Source organism: Lissotriton helveticus, chromosome 9 (assembly GCF_964261635.1).
Source record: "Lissotriton helveticus chromosome 9, aLisHel1.1, whole genome shotgun sequence".
Lineage (NCBI taxonomy): Eukaryota > Metazoa > Chordata > Amphibia > Caudata > Salamandridae > Lissotriton > Lissotriton helveticus.
Genome location: NC_136070.1, coordinates 419,234,980 through 419,254,778, shown reverse-complemented (window position 1 = coordinate 419,254,778; position 19,799 = coordinate 419,234,980). Strand labels below are relative to the sequence as shown.

Below are 19,799 nucleotides of genomic sequence, written 5' to 3'. Positions count from 1 at the left end.
TGAGTCTGCCTAGTCTCTGAAGAGACAGGAGCCGTCAAAGGGTGTGTCCATAAGCAACACATGGAAATCCCTGGAAAAGCCAGTTCTCAAAGAGGGGTGACCCCATAAGGCCACCGACGAAGTAACAGATATGCCCAATGCATACAACATCAGATTCTGAACTTGGCTGCATCTCTCCCATCTGCAATAGCTTGGAAGACTAGGGCCCGGTCCTCCTCCGGGACAATGGGTAGCAGCTGTGAAACCGAACCCCACAGTGTATGGGAATCATGGTCCAAAAGGCATGCAGTTTTCACTGACTGCAGTGTCAGACTAGTGGGGAATTTTATTTTTCTTAATGTCTGGCCTCTTGGCTTCCCTATGCGGTGGAATGGTAGGGAATGCACCTGGATTTACGTGAAAGGTGGAAGCTTGGGCCACCAAGTTCTTTGGGGTAGGGTTAGGAAATTGAGGTCCGCTAGGAAGGGGCGGTGGGCAATTTTCCTGTTCACAGGAGCCCCTGTACAGAGTTTGGACCAAGTCCCAAGCATGATGTCCGTGAGGGCTTCATTAAATGGGAAAAGGGGTTCTGAGAGGGTCACTCCCGGCTAAAGCACCTCTGTCAAGACATTAATCTTGACTGCCATTGAGCACAGGCTAAGGTCCAGGCACTTGGCTGCTTTTCTCACTACTATAGCAAAAGAGGCTCCCTCCTCTGTAGGGACAGTACGAGCCGGAGACCATGTCAGTATCTGGAGAGGAGTAGTCTGCTGGCATCTGCCAAATCCTCACACCAGTCCATGTTAGGGTCTAGGGGCTGGTATTCTTTAGGGTCCAGCGATAACTCCTAATCCTCCATAGGAATAGGGCTCGGGCTATGGCCTGGAAGGCATGGATCAAGTTGGCACCGGAGCTGGACGACACCCCTTCGGCTCTGTGCCGGTGTCAGAGATGAGACTGGGTAACGGCGATGGGAAACTCAGCATCAGGACCAGTCGAGGTGGTACGACCAGCACCAGTCATGATCCATCCATGGATCCAAGGTACCCAGCTGAAGTCGGGGACGTAGCTGCCAGCGGAGAACCAATGGGGCCCCTCCTGAACCTGCGGGACCCGAAGGTGCGCCAGTTGGAACATGCCACCCAGATATGAGGTGTATGGCCTCATAGAACTGACATAATTGGGCAAAGGTTGCTCCGGCTCCCGGAAACTCAGGGAGGCATAGAGCCGGCACAGGCTCAACCGTGGAGTCAGACCTCAAATGAGGATGCTTCCTTGTCTCATCGAATGGACAGAAGCAACTAGACATCTTCAACTTACTTTTTTTCTTTCTGTGCGACTTACCTGATGAGTACTCTGAGTGCAACGAGGAACTTGGGCTCTGCGACCTTTCTTTCGACCGTGATCGACACCATTGCAGAGTCACACGTCGAGCAAGGAGCTCCTCAAGGCCTTGGGGTGCATGGTGTGGAAGTAGACACGGGTCTTCGCATTGTGGTCACGCTTGGGGTACTAGAGGCAACAAGGTGCAGATATCCGTCACCGATATCTGCCAGAAACAGGCACTACAGAGCTTAAAAGCCGGCCTTTCTAGAGGACATTCTGCCTTACCAGGAGAAGATTCTCCAAAAGACTGACAATAGATCAAAAAAGATCAGCGCACTAGGGGGGTGTCTATATAAGCACTGCGCACATCATTTCCAGTGCAGACGCCACGCAGAGCTGAATGGGGCCACCTACCAGCTAGCTCAAGGGTACTCAGAGGGGAGAATTCCAGATCCACTCTTATGCCTGTGTATAATTCTAAGGTAAGGAATCTGTGTCTACAAGTCTCTATCAGATTTGACATGCATGTGATATAAATGTATTAAAAAATAACCCCATTCCCCCCCACTAATCATCAAACGTTATTGCTCAAGTTTTGCCACATTGGAAAAGAAACCCCACAATAAAGATTACTTTTCTCACACTGCGTCTCTTCTACCCCATCACTGCAGAGTATTTCAATTTCCTGACATCTGCTCCAGCTAACTGCATTCTTCCTCCATAAAACATTTTATACCTTCTGTATCAGAGAATGACAGCAATCAAATTTCAGTCTGGCGCTGGTGACTGGGAATGATGAAGGGAGGTGCAGTAGTTTGGAATGACAGGGACATATGGGTCCATATAAGCAAGTTAAAGCGTAAGATTCAGAGAGTTCCAAAACAAATTAAAGTGAAAAAGCAGACTTGATCCAAAAATGAACAGGAAATAAAAGATTAATATATGTGTTGTCTTTTTGCCTTTATAGCAAACCGTTGGGAAAGGCTAAGTAGTCAAACTACTGAACCAATCTCAAAATTTCACTTCGGAGATGAGAACATTCTAATTTGCATTGCATCCTTTTCTCTTTAATTAGGTGGCTGTGTTTTGTATCTGCTAAGCATCTGTTAATCATAAAATAACACTATCCCACCAAAGTTGTAAAATGTATTTCACCTTTTTACTATACAAGTCTAGTTTGCATAACAATTAAAATTCACATGTTCTTTATTTAGTTCATATAATACACCATTTAAAAACTAAATAAAAGAGCACATTAAATGGCAAGTGTATGTATGTTTTCGTCAAAAACAATGTCAATCAAAAACAATTCTGAATTACAAAAAGTTAAAAATAGATACATTTGAACTTAACATCAAAAAGTTACAGACATTGTCTAAAAGAAAAAATAATTGTGCCACTTAATCTAAGTTGCCATTTCTAGTAACTTTTTTATTCTGTACATGGGACCATTCTGTACAAAATAGTGAGTCTACGATTTTATTACTTATTACCATAAAACAAAGTACGTGTATGTACAATATTAAAATAAAGCCATACTAGCGCCACACTAAAGACACTTGTCATATTACTGTTGATGTTCCTGATAACCAGGCATATTTAAAAAAATAAAAAAAAACACATGAAGGTGTTTAACACAAACTCTGAGGAAGAAAATCATTCATCAAACTGGCGAAGTTCAGTTAGATTTCTGGATGCAGTTGTTTCAACAATTGTTTTATAGCGTCTATTTTTATGCCATTACGCTAGTGACATCTCTTTATTTATTAATAAAGAAACGTACCATGGACAACAATCAAACCTGCATTTAAATTTCAGCTGAAAAACTGCTTCACATTTCACTTTTTTGGTGAATGTTGTTCTTCAGTGAATAACAGAAAAATAATCAAGACAGATGTTCTCATATGTTGAGCTTTTACAAAGTCAACCACACACTGATACATACTTTTTCCTAAGGTAAAATGAAAGACTGCTTCTTTCTATAAACCTTTTGCCCAAACATACTGAACACCAAAAATTAAAGATCGCAAAAAACCTAGCTTAAGAAGGGAGTTCAAACAATGGTATATCACACATACATTTAAAGAGCACCCATTTTCCTTTAAAAGGCGAAGGCATCATAAGATTGTGTATATTTAAGTTATAATGGTACAGCATATACATTTCAAGTTTAACAGGAAGGATCCATTTATTTTCAAAATTATATTAATTTATCAACCCGGAGATGTTCACAAATTTTGTCTGGCATTTTAATTTACTCCCAAAATGTTTCCTTTCCACATCTAGTGAATTACATGTTGGGGAAAAAATGAAGACATTTGCTTTAATTAGAGAAGCACCCATACATGCTCAGTTTAACATTTAAGAGGAGGCCGAAAGTAGGAAAAAGTAGGAAAAAAGAAAAAAAAATCAGCACTGCCTTTTAGAAGCAATATTAGAACGATGTACATATGCAGAAATCGCATTACATTTTAAAGGCAAAAAAGAGGATTTAGTGATCCATGAAAAAAGGAGCTTTTGAAACAGAGCATGGCATTAAAGCTGGGAAAAGTGAAATACTGGCCACCCTGAGAGAAATCCAACTGAAGACATGTCAAAGTTTTAAGAGAATGTCCCACTGCCTCCGTGTTGAACCATTCACATAAAAAGCTCAAACATGCTGTACATCTAGTGAAAATATAGCAGCATTGAAAGATCAACAGCAACGCATATATATTTACATTGTTTGCATGGTGTTTGCAAAAATGTGCTTGATCAAAATATAAAATAGATACAATCTGTAAATTCTCTGCAGCTATCACCTTAAACTTTTAAACACACATTTCACAAAAGGCAACATATCGGTCATTTCAACAACTAATTTAAATCAAATTATACACTTGTCACACTATCGGTATTTGTATTTATCAAGAGACCAATGCAGGGTTCATAGATAATAATGTACATTCACATTTTACACAATGGCAAACACCTCCTAACTGAGAAAAAATGTGTTTTCATCTCAGGTGACCATAACCTATCTCCTATAAATGCAAAGCTCTCAGAGCTCAAAAAATGATGTGAATGTTTGAAAAGCTTAAGAAGAAGAGCAGCAGTAAAGCAGTATTTTATTCAAAATCAAACACATTTTAAAAATACACATGAAAGGAAACCCTTCTCTCAAATTTAAAACTGCAGACGGAGCAGATGCAAATAGATCTGGCTGCACATGGTCCTTCCACCAGTGCACTTTTGATGCTGTAACATTTACATACTAAGATGGCAAATATGGCTTTAAGTATATAGAAAGAACTTGGACGCGGTACACATATACATCCACAGTCAAGGAACCTTTTAAGGAGCTTTGATTACAACTGTGTGAGGATTGTCACAGAAATCCACGGTTTGCAAGAGTTCTTATGGTACAGACTGTTTAGAAACAGTTTAATATTTGTTATTTCAGAACAGTTTCATGAAGTGCAAATACAGAAAGGATTTGCATGGCAACTGTTCGAAAGGTCTGACACAAGCAGGAAAGAATTAATATAGAATATTAGTAACTTGCAAAGCATTTGAAAACGTGGTAAATGTACAATGCAAAGAGTGCAAATGAAAAATGCCACTGTCACAGTGCCCATTACCAATAATTTGCATGGCTTCAATTTATACTGGAAACTCCAAACTGACAACATTTAAGATTTATTAGTGAGCAAACAGTTTATTCAGACTTAACTAGGTTTTTGTGAATTAAATTTTGTAAAGATACTACTAATGTAACTTTAATACTTGTCAAGTCAAAGTTCCCTATGTAGAATTGTACGATTTACCATTGTTTGAACTAATCTTGAGCAGTGAACGGTGTTAAATTATTGCCTACAGAACGGGGTTGAGAAAGAGTATGACTGTATAGCTGATGGTATGGCACAAAAAATAGTTTTTATGTCTACTGAGAGTCCAGAAAAAGTTTTCTTCAAACAATGTTTCCCCAATGTGGTCTAATGTCCATCATGCGTTAATAATTCATCAGCTCTGCAATGTGACTCCAAGGCTTTCATGGTGTAGATATCCTGAGGCAGTTCCGACTTGCGTCGCACAATTGGACGTTCCTTTTTTATATCTTTCAATGCCTAGAAGTTTAACGGGAAATCTATTAATACATCAACAATGTGTCAGTATGAAAGCAAAAAACTGCTATTATAGCATAACATTTATGTGCAATGATTAATCATTAACACCTCTTCTCACACACCTACATCATCCTCAGAGAAATGTAGAACTCTTCTGCATTTTGATGAATTGAGGCGTCCATGCCTTCTTATTGACAGCAGCCAAACTCAAACTCACTGCTGCATTTTTTTAATAGGAGGATTTTAATTTAATATGTACTATAGATAAATGTAATAAATATTAATTATTTTCTCTTCATCGATAACATGGCATTTTGGTATATTAGGCATTTGTTTATTATCAAAGACTTTAAATAGAACACTCACAGAAAGACAAAAGGGAAATTGCAGACAGAACTTGTGAAGTGTTACATCCAGATGAATACATTTTGATTTTATTCATAGCTTGCTGTGCAAAGAATAAACTGATGAAAATAAGAATACAAAAATGAATATAATAGGTTATTTCACATAAGTTTCCTTATAAGTCTATCATTACTAATTTGCTACATTAGAAAATATGAAAAAACAATTTAAGAGCGAGGAAAATCTACACATTAAGGAAATTATTGGGGGTTTCTTCATACTTTGAAATCACTGCAAACAGGTAACAGATCCGATAAAAAAAATTAGTTATGCGAAACCAAAATAAATCTTTTTAACAACTTGGGGGCCGATTTCGGTGCGGTCAGAAACTGCTCCTATTGTGTTTTTATCCATAATGCGCAGAGCCTATTGGGAATATAGGAACCACACTACACTCCGACCGTTGATCGAAGCCGTTCTGACCGCATTGAAATGACAGTTTGGTTTCCTTTCTGACCGATTATGATGTGGTCAGTTGGAAAGAAATCCAAACGGGGTTCCCGAATGGCTTCAGACAGGCTCGGAGAACCCGCCTGCCATTCGGAAAGCCATCAGTAATCCCTCCGGAAGCTCTTTCCGCCCAAGGGATTACAATGGCTGATTTCCACAGCCTTTCTGTTCCAGCCTTTCCGAAACACAGAAAGGCTGTGGGAATCCCACTTTGAGGGTACCCAGCAGGGCCCCCATGGGTGCAAGGCCTCCAGATGGCAGCCTAGGGGGCACCTAAGGTGAACCCCTGTTGATCCATGCACCAGATGGCAGGCACTTTGAGGTGCTTGCGAAGGGGTGCGGGGATGAACTGCACCTCTGCTCTTTGCAATGAGAGCATGCATTCTGTTCGGAATGCATGCTCCCATTGTAAAGAATAGGATTGCGACTGGCGGTCGCATCCTAATTGCTGGTTTGGGACCGCCGACAGGAGGTTGGTTTGCCCCACTTCCAGATAGATGTCGGACGGACTCTGGTCAGTCCGACATCGTAATCGGGCCCTTGGATGGAAGAAGCAAACTGTAGCTTAAATAGGACTTTAACAGATTGAAAGTAATTATTGCTTGAAAAATTGTATACATGTTTCAACCAGATATTACTTGATGCAACTGCAAGAAACAAATCAAGAATCCCATCTTTGGTATGAAGAGAGGTGAGACCAACAATTCCACCATTATATCCGATAATATAAGTAGTACTTTGATTATTAAAATGTATTTGTTCTAATCCCAAGCAAGCATCCAAAACAGATGACCCCTGTCACAATGAAACACCATAGAGATAGAAGTAGGAAACAAAATAAGACCTGAAAAGCAATGCTATAATTTTGTATAACTTCTATATGGAGTAATGTAAAGTCCATTAAAAACAATCAAGGAGTTAGCAGAAAGTGAAGTTTTAAGCATCCAATGTTTTTTATTTTTGTCCCCAAGATCCATAAAGCAGGTCTGATGCATTTCCATCTAAATTCTATAACTAATTTAAGTCTAGCCTCAATTTGCTACCCAATTAAGGTGTACATTTTAGAATTCATGCAAAAAGAATTTCTCATATAGTGGAAAAGTGATTCAGAGGGCAAATTAGACACACACATCAATTTTATAGAAGGTAAAATGACAAATTCTATCTAATTGTATTGATCCAAGGATGTAGCCCTACAATTATGTAGCAAACAAGACCAAGGCATTTTACAAGTGAAAAAGTCTGAAAGCTTTGAAGTTACAAATTCTTACTCTATTACCATCTCAGTACTATTTAATTTCCCTAAAAAGATCATACATTTCTCTTTTTCTCTAGCCATTTTCAGATTGGAGTCAATTGCTTTAAAAGTGGTTTAGGATTCTAGAAAGAAAGAATAGCTAATTGGTTAAAACATATTTGGAATTATCAGGAATGTATCAAGTTTAACCCTGGTGAGGGCAATCTTAAGCATTTTCATGATCCTGGATGAGACATTTTGGAGGCCCATACTTGGATCTACTTTAAATGTATTACACATTTCTAGCTATTTCAAGCCCTCATAATAATATTTAATTAAACGTTAAACTTTCATAGAAGGGGCGAGCAAAAATAGCGGACAGCTTAAGCTGGACTGTGTCTGCCACCCAAATAGTACTAAAAGAAAAGGTCAACAAACATTCATAAAGCAATTTCATTTTGTGCTCAGATATAGATTTTTCTGTCTTGCAACAACATTTTATGCGGCATTCAGCATCTTAACAGCCCTTTCCTCTCGTTGTAGGGTTAAAAAGGTACATGAGTTTGTGGATGCTTTCTGGACTGGTGAAAAATATTAAAATAGGAACTGTGCAAATAGCCCTTGCAATTGTAGCTTAATTAGCTGACAGCTGTAATGATAAATCCCCCTTCACAACTGGCATTCTCGCTACAACAGAGAAAAATCAAATCACTGGGCCATCCATTTGGTAAAACTCTATACTGTCCTCTTTCATTCTATTTCCCTGCTTTGCCCCTTCTCACCTCTTTCTATGTATTCACTTTCTTGGCTAGAAAGTGATCTCTGGTGTTGTTGAGAAAAAGAAATTGGAGGAGGTAAAGAGAATGGAATAGTGAGACAGGTAAAATAGAGGGAGAAGGGAGGCAGAGCTAGTGATGCAGATGAGGTGGGAATATAGGAGAGACATAAGATAAAGATATAGAGAGGCAGATAAAGATTTGTACGTTTTTTGATTGCGGTAGGAAAAGCATCTAGAGATTGGGAGAAAGAAATATAGTGTGAGAGTGGGTGAGCAGGATAGGTAAGGATCGGAAAGCATATATGATGAGGTAAAGAGAGGGGAGGAAGATGGAAGGGGGGATACACAAAAGTGAGAAAGAGTGGAGTGAGGGAAAGAGGTGAAGTAGAGAGAGTGGAGCGGTAGCGAAGTAGACCTAAGAGTAGTAGAGAGGTGAGGTCATAAAAGAAGCAGAATAAGAAATTATTTAGATAGAAAAGAGATAGAGGTAAGGGGTGGGGGTAAAAAGATAGAAAGAGAGGAAAACAGATAGGGTTTATGTACTGGAGGTGATATGAAGTAAGGCTAAGAAAGAGACATACAGGTAAAGCAGAGCAAGAGGTGGAGGGTGGTAGAGAGATGACACATTAGTAATGTGGAATAGAGAACTGAGGTAAAAAGATGGGGATTTAGTGATTGGTAAGGTAAGGAGAGAAGAGTTGAAACAAGACAGAGGTAAGAAGATATGGCATACAATAAGATGATATATAAATCAAAGAGGTTGACACTAGCAGTTTTTAGGATTTTTTGCTTGGATTAGAAAGTTAATTCCATAAATACAGGTTGAAATGCTACTTCTTGTCACCAGGTGGCCCACTAAACTGGAGAGTCATGGTGATTTTTGGGTGCTGGTGCAGCCCTGAGGAGGACTGCTGATTACAGCCATGTAGGTGTCTGGCAAACACTGGGAAGGGTATACAACCTTTACAACGCAATTTTTACAACGCACTACCATTACAACGAAACTTTTACAACGCAACATCCATTACAACGCATGCATTTACAACGCAGTCATTACAACGCATGACACTACAACGCACACCACTACAACGCATACCATTACAACGCAGTCATTACAACGCATACCATTACAACGCATAGCATTACAACACATTATACCCTTACACTATCCAATACTTACCCTACTGTTGCACCCCCTGGAGTTAGAATAGTAATTTTTACCCCTACACTATCCAACACTTACCCTACTGTTGCAACCCCTGGAGTTAGAATAGTAATTTTTACCCCTACACTATCCAACACTTACCTTACATGCAATGCAATGTAATGCGTTGTAATGTTATGCGTTGTAAAGGTAGTTTCAAAGAATTCGTTGTAATGGCATGCGTTGTAATGGTAGTTTCAAAGAATTCGTTGAAATGGCATGCGTTGTAATGGTGTGCGTTGTAATGGATGTTGCGGTGTAAAAATTGCGTTGTCTAGGTAGGCGTTGTAAAAGTATGCGTTGTAACGTCATACATCCACTGGGAAGTAGCTTGATCTTCCTTTTTTTAAATTAACTACGCATGTGGCCACTGGAAAATTGTCAGCACGGGTAGGTATACTCCGGCAGTAATTGAGCGCATTATAAAACAGCTTAATAATAATAAGGTATTCGATGAGGTGCTTCAGCAGGTCTGACTCACAGGCACCACAGTTTGATTGGTGTGGTTAGTGAATATAATATGATTTACTGCTGCTACAAATATGCATTTTCTGCTTAAGGTCTATGATACTTGTGTCCCTTGTCGTAGTTGCAAAGTCCTGAAGCGGCCCAAAGGAAGGTGCCAAAACACAAAAACTACTTCGCTGTGTGAAGCCGACCAAACAGTCAGGGCACTTTAGAAGTCCCTAGTATAAGGTAGTGAGGTACCCAGGGCATGGGTACACTGGGGGTCCTCCATGGGCTGGAGTATGTATTATGCCGCCCATGGGAGACCACTCAAAGTACGAGTTACTTAACTAACGATGTATCTGGTAGAGACAATTCTAGCCGCAGATTCCTTAACGTAGAATTACCCTCAGGCATGAGACTGGATCCGGAAAACCCTTTTTTGCCAGCATCCCTGCGTGCCGGCATCACGCGACTCAGCCCAGGTGTCGTCCGTGTACGTGACATCAGCGAGGTCACATAAGTCCCACCCGGGCGCGCCTACGTCAGTTTTCTTTGGAGAACTTTTCCGCGCCACAGCGCGGAGCCATCAGACAAACTGTGGGAGCATGGGAACAGTGTGCGAAAGAGCAGAAAAAGTGGAAAAAGGAATGGTGACGAACAACACCATAATAAGCAGTGCCAACACGGCAGCACCCAAAGCCAGTAAAGAAGAAAAAAACAGAGCACAGCCACCCTGCCAGCATGCAGATAGTCCAACCTCCAGAGGCAGGGAAAATATGCAAAATGTCATGACAACATGTAGCAGGAGTATAACCCCAACATAGAACAACGAAGGGGAACCAGTTCCAAGACAAACAGGGAACGACAAACCTTCAAGGCAACCCCAGCACAGAGTGTGAAAGCCTCTCAAAGGAAAAAGGGCAAGGCACGGCCAGATGACCCCAACCCAGAGGCTAGCAGAGGGGCCAGGACCCTTAGTAACAAGCGGAGGGAGGGGAGGGACGAGAGTAAAGGCAAGCCTTAACCCCGGAGCAACCAGAGCCGAGGGGCACAGGAGTACCCATAGACCCAACCTCCAAAGTGCCATAGAGGAGGAAAGGAACAAGAACAAGACAAATGATCCTGTCAAAAGAACGAAAGAATGCAATCACAGAAGACCTAGCCACCCACCTGGAGGCGAACGCAGAAGCCAAAGGTCCTCGCAGAACGGGAAGGAAGGGCAGGCCGTGAAGGAATCTGCAGCTAGAAACGTCTCTACCAGATACATCGTTACTGAAGGTAAGTAACTCGTACATCTGATAGAGACTACTAGCCGCAGATTCCTTAACGTAGAATTGATACCCTAGCCATACCCACGAGGAAGCCATACCACTGCGAAAGGACCCCCACTAGCCTGGACCTAACAGAGGATCCCACAGGGGACCAGTCCAATGGACAGGGCGAGGAGCCCAGGCCCCCAGGCAACGGGAAATCCCAAAAGCAGACCACCACCCATCACCAGAGGGGCGAGGGAAGAAGAAAGGAGAAAGAGAAGGCCCGTTCACCCTCTGAGGAAACAAGGGCAAGGCCAGGGGAGGCCGAAGCACCACACACAAGGCAACAGAACCTCCAGCCAACGCCAAGGCAAGGAGAAGGAAGAAAACACCTAGAGGGCCCAAGGAGACGAGGGAAAAGACGACGAGTCCACCACAGTCGGATCGGAAGTCAACAGACCACACAGAGCGGCGCCGGCAGCAATAAGCAGCCGGAAGCAGGAAGAACAGCCAGGGGTCCCCCGGAAGGCAGAGCAGGCTACTCCTGAAGAAGGAAAGAAAAAATGCAAAACCATCACAGCCTCCAGGACAGGAGCATGAAGGCGAGGGAATGTCCGGACACACCACCACTGCCAATCCAGCAAGGGAATTGCATCAGCAACATACATAAACACCATGGAGAGCAGAGGCCCGAAGGTGACCACAACTTCCCAGCACAGCACAAGCTATATAACAGCTACCACTACCCACATAGGGTACGTCAAGTCCCAAGACATGGGATCACTCTTTGGAAGAAACCTCAGCAGCAGAGGACAACCGAAAGAGCCACGGGGAAAAACAACCCCCGTAGAAGGCTTGTCAAGCAGCCCAAGAGAAGAACAGAGGCCTAATCTCAGGGCCAATCTGTGCAGATAACTCAAGCAAAAAACAAACCGTTAACAAGGGCCATCCAGCAGCCAACAAAGCCACAGTCTCAGCAAGAAGACTAGAGTGGCCATAAAACACACAGAACAACAAGGATTGCTAGCCCAAAAGGAGGTCCAAGAACAAGATTATCCCACCAGTCACTGAGGGGGAGAAGAAGGAGGAGGACGAAGCCCCACCAAGTACCTCTGGATGGCCGAGACTGCCGGGGCATGGAATAACAGAGTGCCATCCAAGGGAAGATCAACCAGCCGTTCCGTAACATTTTCCAGGAACACACTGTGCCGAAGCCAAGCATGGTGGCGAAATGCAACCGAAGAGTCCATGGCACAACCCAGCACCTCCGATATGTCCAGAGCGGAGCGAAGAATAAACGCCGCTAGCTCCCGGCCATCCAGCGCATGGTGCCGCAAGTCAACCTGATCAGTCTCCTGTGAAGCAGCAAACCCCAAGGACTCTGCCGAGTCCCACAAACAAGAGGTGACCGGCCCTAGCCAACACACATAAGGTGTTAAGGGCCCGCAGAGCAGCACTGGTCGAGGCGAACATGTTGCGTCCCCAAGAGTCCAGCCAGCGGGCCTCCCGGGATGGAGGAGCCAACAGTGGCGGCAGAGAGGGAAAGGCAGTCCGCAAAAGCGGACTGGAGGCAGAGGGGTGGAAGGAAAGACCTACTGGGCCATGCGGTGCTAGAAGGTGCTGGTGCAGGAGGCCGATTCAACCTCCACGAGGCAGCCGCCTGCGTGGAGGGACGAGGGGGGCCCGGAGTGGGACGAGGGGTCCCCTTCCAGCCTCGGCCCATAGCGGGACGAGGGGGGTCCGCTGACCCCTGTGGCGCAGCCCGGGCCAGCAGCAGCCGGCGCCATAGCGGCGTCACCTCAGCCGTAGAGAATGCCCCGCCTGTCCAGAAGGCCGAGAGGGGCTCGAGGATGCAACCCGAGCCCCGGCGGCCTCCTGTGACACCACAGGGACTCCCGCAGGAGTTTGCAGCGAAGCAGAGACGCTGTGGTCCGAAGGAGGGACCCCCAAAGGGCCGCACCCCAACGGCACCACATCCTCCAAGCCAGGAGTAGAACCAGTCGACGCCGGAGCTAAAGCTTATTCAGGAGGGTATGAAGTGGGTACATTACCACACAGACAGTCAGTAAAGCTTACACACAAGAAAGAACCACACCAGTGGTAGAAAAATACCCTGTATTTATTATACACTAACACTAAAACTACTTTGGTAGATCTGCCCGGAGGTATCAATACACAATAAAAACTACTTAAAAACAGGTAAGTAAAGCACATAAAACACATTACGAAAATGGAACGCTAAGTAAATTCCCAATGCGCCCGGGGGCAGGGGTGAGCCTGATCAACGTCCATAGGATAACATGGGGAAGTTGCTGTTCGAGTTTTATGGATTAAGGACCCTTCCCTAAGGACCCACAGGTAATCAGTTGGAATCAGGGAGGTTGGAGGACACCTCCACCTGTGGTTATCCAGAGAATTAGGATTCCTACACCAGGGAGTCCGGGCGCCTAGGTGCGAAGTGGTGTCGGAGCCGCCCATTGAAGTCAATGGAGGGTCTTGGTAGTCCAGCTGCTACAGAGTCTCTTGGACCAAGTCGGTGGAATTCCAGACGAGGAGTACCTGCAAAACAGAGGAGACAAAGCCCAGAACCCACAGAGGAGTCCAGGCGGAGCAGAAGCACAATGCCAGCACTCAGAGGAGGTACTTTGCTGTAGCACGGGGACTTAAAGTAGCTGCTGTGGAGCACAGGCAATAATGCAGGAGCCCAGCAGCTGTCCACGAGCTGTCCCACGTTGGTCGAAGAATGCAGTAGGGTCAGTGGCCAGCAGGATCACCAAAAAGCCTTAGTTGCAGACCAGCAAGGTCTGTGGAACTCACCCAGCAAGTGTAAGTCAGGGCCGGCCCTCAGAAAGCAGGAGAGCCAGCGGGTATCAATGGAGACCCCAGGATGACCCTCTGGCAGCAGGCACAGGGAGGCCTCGGCAGCACAGAGCGCTGGAGAAGCAGGGAGGACAACACTCTTGGGGCTGTGTGATGCTGGGGCTTCTTGGAGCTTAAAGATCTTCGGTCAGAAAAGCAAACAAGCCTTGGCAATGCCAGACACAGTGCACAGGATGCGGTTCCAGTCAGCTGGAGAGGGATTACACTCTCCCAAGTTGCAGGAAGACTGGTCAGGCCTCTGGAGAGCCATCAAACCAACACTTGTGTTGTAGAGCCGGGACAAATCAGTGGTACAGCAGGATCAGAAAACCGGTCGTCAAGGAGTCTGCGGATGCAGGGGAGTTACTCCTTCACTACAAGGGAGATTCCTTCTTGCTATCTTGATGCAGGGAGAGTCGTGGGAGACTCAGGGGGATGCACAGCCATGAAAGTTGCAGAACGTGGAAGAGCACAGAGACAAAGTTGCAGTAGGAGCCTTCCTATCAGAAACAGTCTTTGTCTTGGTTCCTGGCTCGGTCCAGCAGCAGAGTTCAGAGCCCAAAAGCAGAAGAGTCTTTAGACCGATCTTCAGGGGAAGCCAGTCAGTTTTTGAAGACAAAGTCTGGACTAATCTAAGGATCCACCCTCAGGGAAGCACTTAAGTAACACAGGAAAAGGAATGGACATCTTCTGTGATGACCCACCTAATGGGGAGTAGGAGTTTGGGGGGGCGGGGATAAGAGATGCTACTCTGCAGGACTGGCCAGTCAGATGCTGTTGGGGTCTCTGCCCATCTAAGATTCAAGATGGCAGAATCAAGCGGCCACCTGGAGGAGCTCTGGGCACTTCTCGGAGGAGAAGCTGAATAGGGTGCTGTGGTCACTCCCCTGTCCTTTGTGTAGTTTGGCGCCAGAGCAGGAGACAAGGGCTCCTGGACTGGTGTAAACTGGTTTATGCAAGGAAGGCACCAAATGTGTCCTTTAAAGCATTCTGGAGGTGCTCAGTAGCAACCCCACCCTAGCCTAAGATACCCATTTCTAAAGGAGAGATGGCTAGACCTCTCCTCTGCAGGAAATGATTTGTTCTGCCTTCCCCTGTCCGAGTTAAGCTCAGCAGCAGGAGAGCAGAACAGTGTCTGCGGTCAGCAGCAGCACTAGCTTGAATGCAGGCCCTGTAAGGCTATACAAGTAGACATGGCAGGGGTCCTCTAAGGGGCACCCCAGTACCTGTGATCATGTAACTAGCACTGGAGTTGGTGTATTGGCATGATTCCAACATGTTTGATACCAAACATGACCGGGTTGGGAGAAGCCATTATATAGCTAGATATCAGCACTTGCCCAGTGTCCACTACATACCTTAAAATAGCTTCCCCACACTTACAAAGCCAGAGAATGGACTCTGGGGCTTGTAGGGGTATCACTGCTTGCGCAGAGGCACCCTAACACTTAGAACTATGTACCCTGCCTGTGAGTTGTAAGGCCTACCTTAGGGGGTGACATAGGTTTAAAGTGCACTGACCAGGATATAAAGAAAACCTTACATTTCAAATCAAATCAAATCAAATCAAAAACAACTTTATTCGGTTTTCATTAGGAAAGCCATAAAAGTACAAATATACACAATGAAAAAAAAAACTTTTTTTTTTTTAAAAACATTAAGTTCATGGTATGTTAAAATTGATCTCTCTTAAAAAGGACAAAACATTTACTGAGGTCCATATTTAAGGCAACTCTATGATTTTCATAAGTTCATACGGTGCCTAAGGCACAATTTTAGGTAATGTGCCACAGATTTTGACACTAAGTTGTTTTCCAAAAACTGCAACGCCAGGTATGCAGGGCGGCATCTTCGAATCTTCATTACTTTTAAAATTGGTAAAATCCACTTTTTACGGAGTGGCACATAAAATTTACAGAAAAAAAGTACATGAATTGTGGACTGAGGAGAAATGAAGTCACAGGGGCACGCTGTCATATTATGTGTCCAAACATTCTGGGAAGGGAATAAAACCATAATATGAAAGAGATTAAACCTAAAGCGGGTGAGAAGAAGTTTTTCAAATTGCGTCAGGTCGTGCTGCAGATACGGTTGGATAGATGGAGCCGATTGTATCATTAGACAGTGTTGAACTGATGTCTTTCTTATTTCGGTCATTATCCGTAGTTGGGTTAGATGAGACAGGCATAGCTTTTTTAGATCTTTTTTTGTTATGTCTGTTACTGAATGTGGTTCATCAAAAAACCTCAAAAGACCGATATCTGCAAGAAAAGATTTTACATAGCATAACCATTTTATCCTTTTCATACACTCTAGTTTCGTACAGTCCTCAATAATTGCTCTTGTGAGCTGGCATTCGTCCGTAGCCCATATTTTGCGCCACAACATTATGGGCTGGATCTTAATAAGATCTGAGATATGATCCACTACAAGTTCTAAATGGCAGCCAAAGGTAGTTGTGCTCTTTGGGACAGCTAATAGAAATTTTAAGAAGGAATTTTCGACTTTCTGTATTTGTTCGACGTTTGTTATTCCCCAAACTCCTGCTCCGAAGATCGCCGTGCTGATGCATTTTGCATTATAGATCTTAATCATCTCAGCCAGGGGTCTTTTTCCTAGACGGAGAGAGAATGCTTTTAAAGCGCCCACTGTTCTTATGAGTGACAACTTGCGTGAAATGATTGCTTCTTTCCATTTGAACTCTTCGTCAATAATGATGCCGAGATATGAGTAAGTTTTAGTTCTTACAAGGGGCAATTTATCCACAAAAATTGTCTTCACTTTTTTTCCCTTGGTGCCGGCGTGCATCACATAAGTTTTTTTTATATTGACTTTTAAGTTTAGACTTGACATAAAGGTGCAGTAGTTATTTAAGGCCCGTTGTAGCTGGATCGGGGTACGCGCGAGGATCACCGCATCATCAGCATATAACAATGCCGGGATTGGTCGCCGGCCCGCTTCTGGAAAATCTTTTACGCCCTTTAACATGGCAGCTTCTAGTCCATTAGTGTAGAGCGTGAATAAGAAGGGGGCCAGCACACACCCTTGCCTGACCCCCTTCTGTATTGGGAAACTATCTGTAAGTTGGCCTTCTAGCCCATATCGTACTTTTCCCGCGGCGCCGGAATATAACTCGCGTAGAAAGTCTACAATTGCTGGCTGGATCCCCATTTGCAGCATTATTAACCAAAGTTTTGAATGTTCCACACAGTCAAACGCTGCCGTTAGGTCAACGTAGACCATGTGTAGACTTGATTTTTTCGCTGTTGTGTATTTTCCAGCCAGTAATGTTAGATTCAAAACTTGGTCCACGGTACTCAGGCCAGCCCTGAACCCGTATTGAAGATCTGAAAGTGCCCCATGTTCTTTAGACCACTCCTGGAGACGGTCAAGAAGTATCCTCCCTGCCATCTTTCCGACCGAGTCCAGGAGGGAAATGGGGCGATAACAGGAAGGACTGTCCCTGTTGCCTTTCTTGAAAATAGGGACCAAGATCGATGTTGACCAAGAGTTAGGGAGGTTAATTTCCCTAGCTGCGTTCAGAACTTTGGTTAGAAGAGGGGACCAGAGATCAGGAAGAAGTTTGTAGAAGTCCATAGGAACGGAGTCTGGTCCTGGCGCTTTGCCATTTTTTGCAATCTTTATAGCTTTCATTGTTTCGTTAATGGTGAAATCTATTTCTATCGGGTATTTCACCAATGGGAGGAGAGGCGGAGGAGCTAAGTCTCCGGATTTAACCTCTCCAAAAACCCCTGAAAAATGCTGCACCCAGTCCTCCGCGTTTATTGCAACATCTAAGGAGGGACCCTCGTTGTTTCCAGCTAGAAATGGGGTTTTAACTATTTTCCAGAAGGCTGCACTGTTTTTTTGAGTGCTGCTGTTTAAAAGTTGAGTCCAGAGGTTACATTGTATCTCTTTTTTCCTTTGTTTGAGTGCGTGCGTATATGATTTCCTTAGTTGCACTATCTCTTCTCTATTTCGATCTTTCTTTGCTAGGGCTTTCTTTAAATCTGAATAAGCTTTTGTGCACTGGGTATTAAACCAACCTTTTCTTAGTGTATTGTTTTCTTTTCTGGGTTTAGTTAGTTCGTTACCTATAGTTTTCACTATTGCATTATAGCTGGTCAGAATTTCAGATGCCGTTGCGATAGGGTTTAGGCAGTTGTCGACGTGAGTCCTGCATTTTTTAATTATTCTTGCGCTGATTGTTTCTTGGTCTAAGTTACCCCATTTTAGGGTGAAACCATTCAACCTGTTTAATGTGAGTGTATCTTGGTGCAATAAACCCAAATGGTCCTTAACTTGGTTCTTGTGATGATCAGGCTCTAGGTACGTTAATCTAAGTGGATAATGGTCACTGAGTGCGTTGTTATTCACTTCAAAGTGCTTTATGCATGTGGCGTTGTTAATAGAAACTAGGATATAGTCAATTAATGTTTGGGCGCCTCTTCCATGAAACGTTGATGTAAATTGGGTTATCGGCGTCATTATCATGTTCGCGAACCCTATATCTAGCTCGAACATGATGGCCTGCATGTTATTTCCTTCCTCCGTGTGAGAAAAATGAGTTAAAAGGTTATCTTGATCGTCTGTAATCCCACATATGGGGGCATTACTTTGGCTGCATATATGAAGGTTGAAGTCTCCGCCCCAAATTATTGAATGTGTGATTTTGGCGTATTTAATTTTTAACTCATTTATCACATCGCTAATTTCGCTCAAAGCTTTGGTTAATTCCGTCGGATTCATATTGTTATAAAAGTTTATTATAGTATAGATAACTTGATTAGTTGCTTTAATATTGATAACCTGATAATTCTGGTGGAGTACTATAGACGTTGTTTCTTGACTGGGCCAAAGATTAGAGATGTATGTGATTAGGCCTCCTTTACTTCTTCCTGAATGTGATTTCGTTGCATGGGAGAAGTATGTTCTGTATCCCACCAGGTGGATTGGGTCGTTCAACCATGTCTCCTGAAGACAGATTAAGTCATTTGTGTGAACCAGATCCAGGAAGGTTTTCTCAAGATGCTTAGTTGCTAGACCCGCCACGTTCCAGAATAACATATTCCTCTCGACAACTGTAGTGATGTTAACAGATTGGATCAACAGGTCGAGGGGTTCTGCCTCTGCTGTTGTGTTTGGCGGGTTTGCGTTCAGATCTGCCTCGCATTTTGGTTTGTTTGAGGCGGGATGTGGCTGGGTCTGCTGTCTAGTGTCAGAATTGGAATGATGAGGACGGTCTTTAGTCTGACTACCTGCATTTTGAATTGTGGATTTTGGAGGTTGGTCATGTATTCTGACTTTGGGTGAGCTTAGAGTCTTTTCAGGCGTCTTGATCTTTGGGTTATTAGCTGGAGAAAGTAGATATACTCTAGTATTGGGCAGAGATCTTGATGTATGAAACTGTGATAACGGTCAATCGACCATGTCTAAGCAGCTGTAATGATTGAAAGTTGGAATTCCGGTCCAGGGTTCTCTGTGGGAATGTTGATATGCCCTCCTGCCGTAATTATTCCAGTCTCCTCGGTCTCTGTGATCATATCCCCAGTCCCCCTGAGAATGGTACCTTTGGTTATTTCCCTGACCCCTGTCACCCTGGTTCCAGTTTCTTGGTCCTTGGTCAGGTTGACTCCAGGACCAATTTGATGGCCAGTAAGGATCCTCGAAACGATGGCTTTGTCGAGGATAAAAAAAGGATAACCGTTTAACGTCTATTCCTTCTTTATTTTCTGGAGTATCCCAGAACAGA

At 43.8% G+C, this 19,799-nt stretch overlaps 1 protein-coding gene across 2 annotated transcripts in view; it reads right to left on the bottom strand.

Annotated features, from left to right (window-relative positions):
- Positions 1 to 2,493: 2,493 nt before the first annotated feature.
- Positions 2,494 to 19,799, bottom strand: part of PPP2R5C (protein phosphatase 2 regulatory subunit B'gamma) — a 1,473,822-nt gene continuing 1,456,516 nt past the window's right edge. For both annotated transcript variants that reach the window (XM_078660190.1, XM_078660191.1), the window contains one exon: positions 2,494 to 5,411. In XM_078660190.1, the coding sequence (XP_078516316.1) occupies positions 5,280 to 5,411 (132 nt within the window). In that variant the 3' untranslated portion in view covers positions 2,494 to 5,279. The remainder of the gene's footprint in view (positions 5,412 to 19,799) is intronic.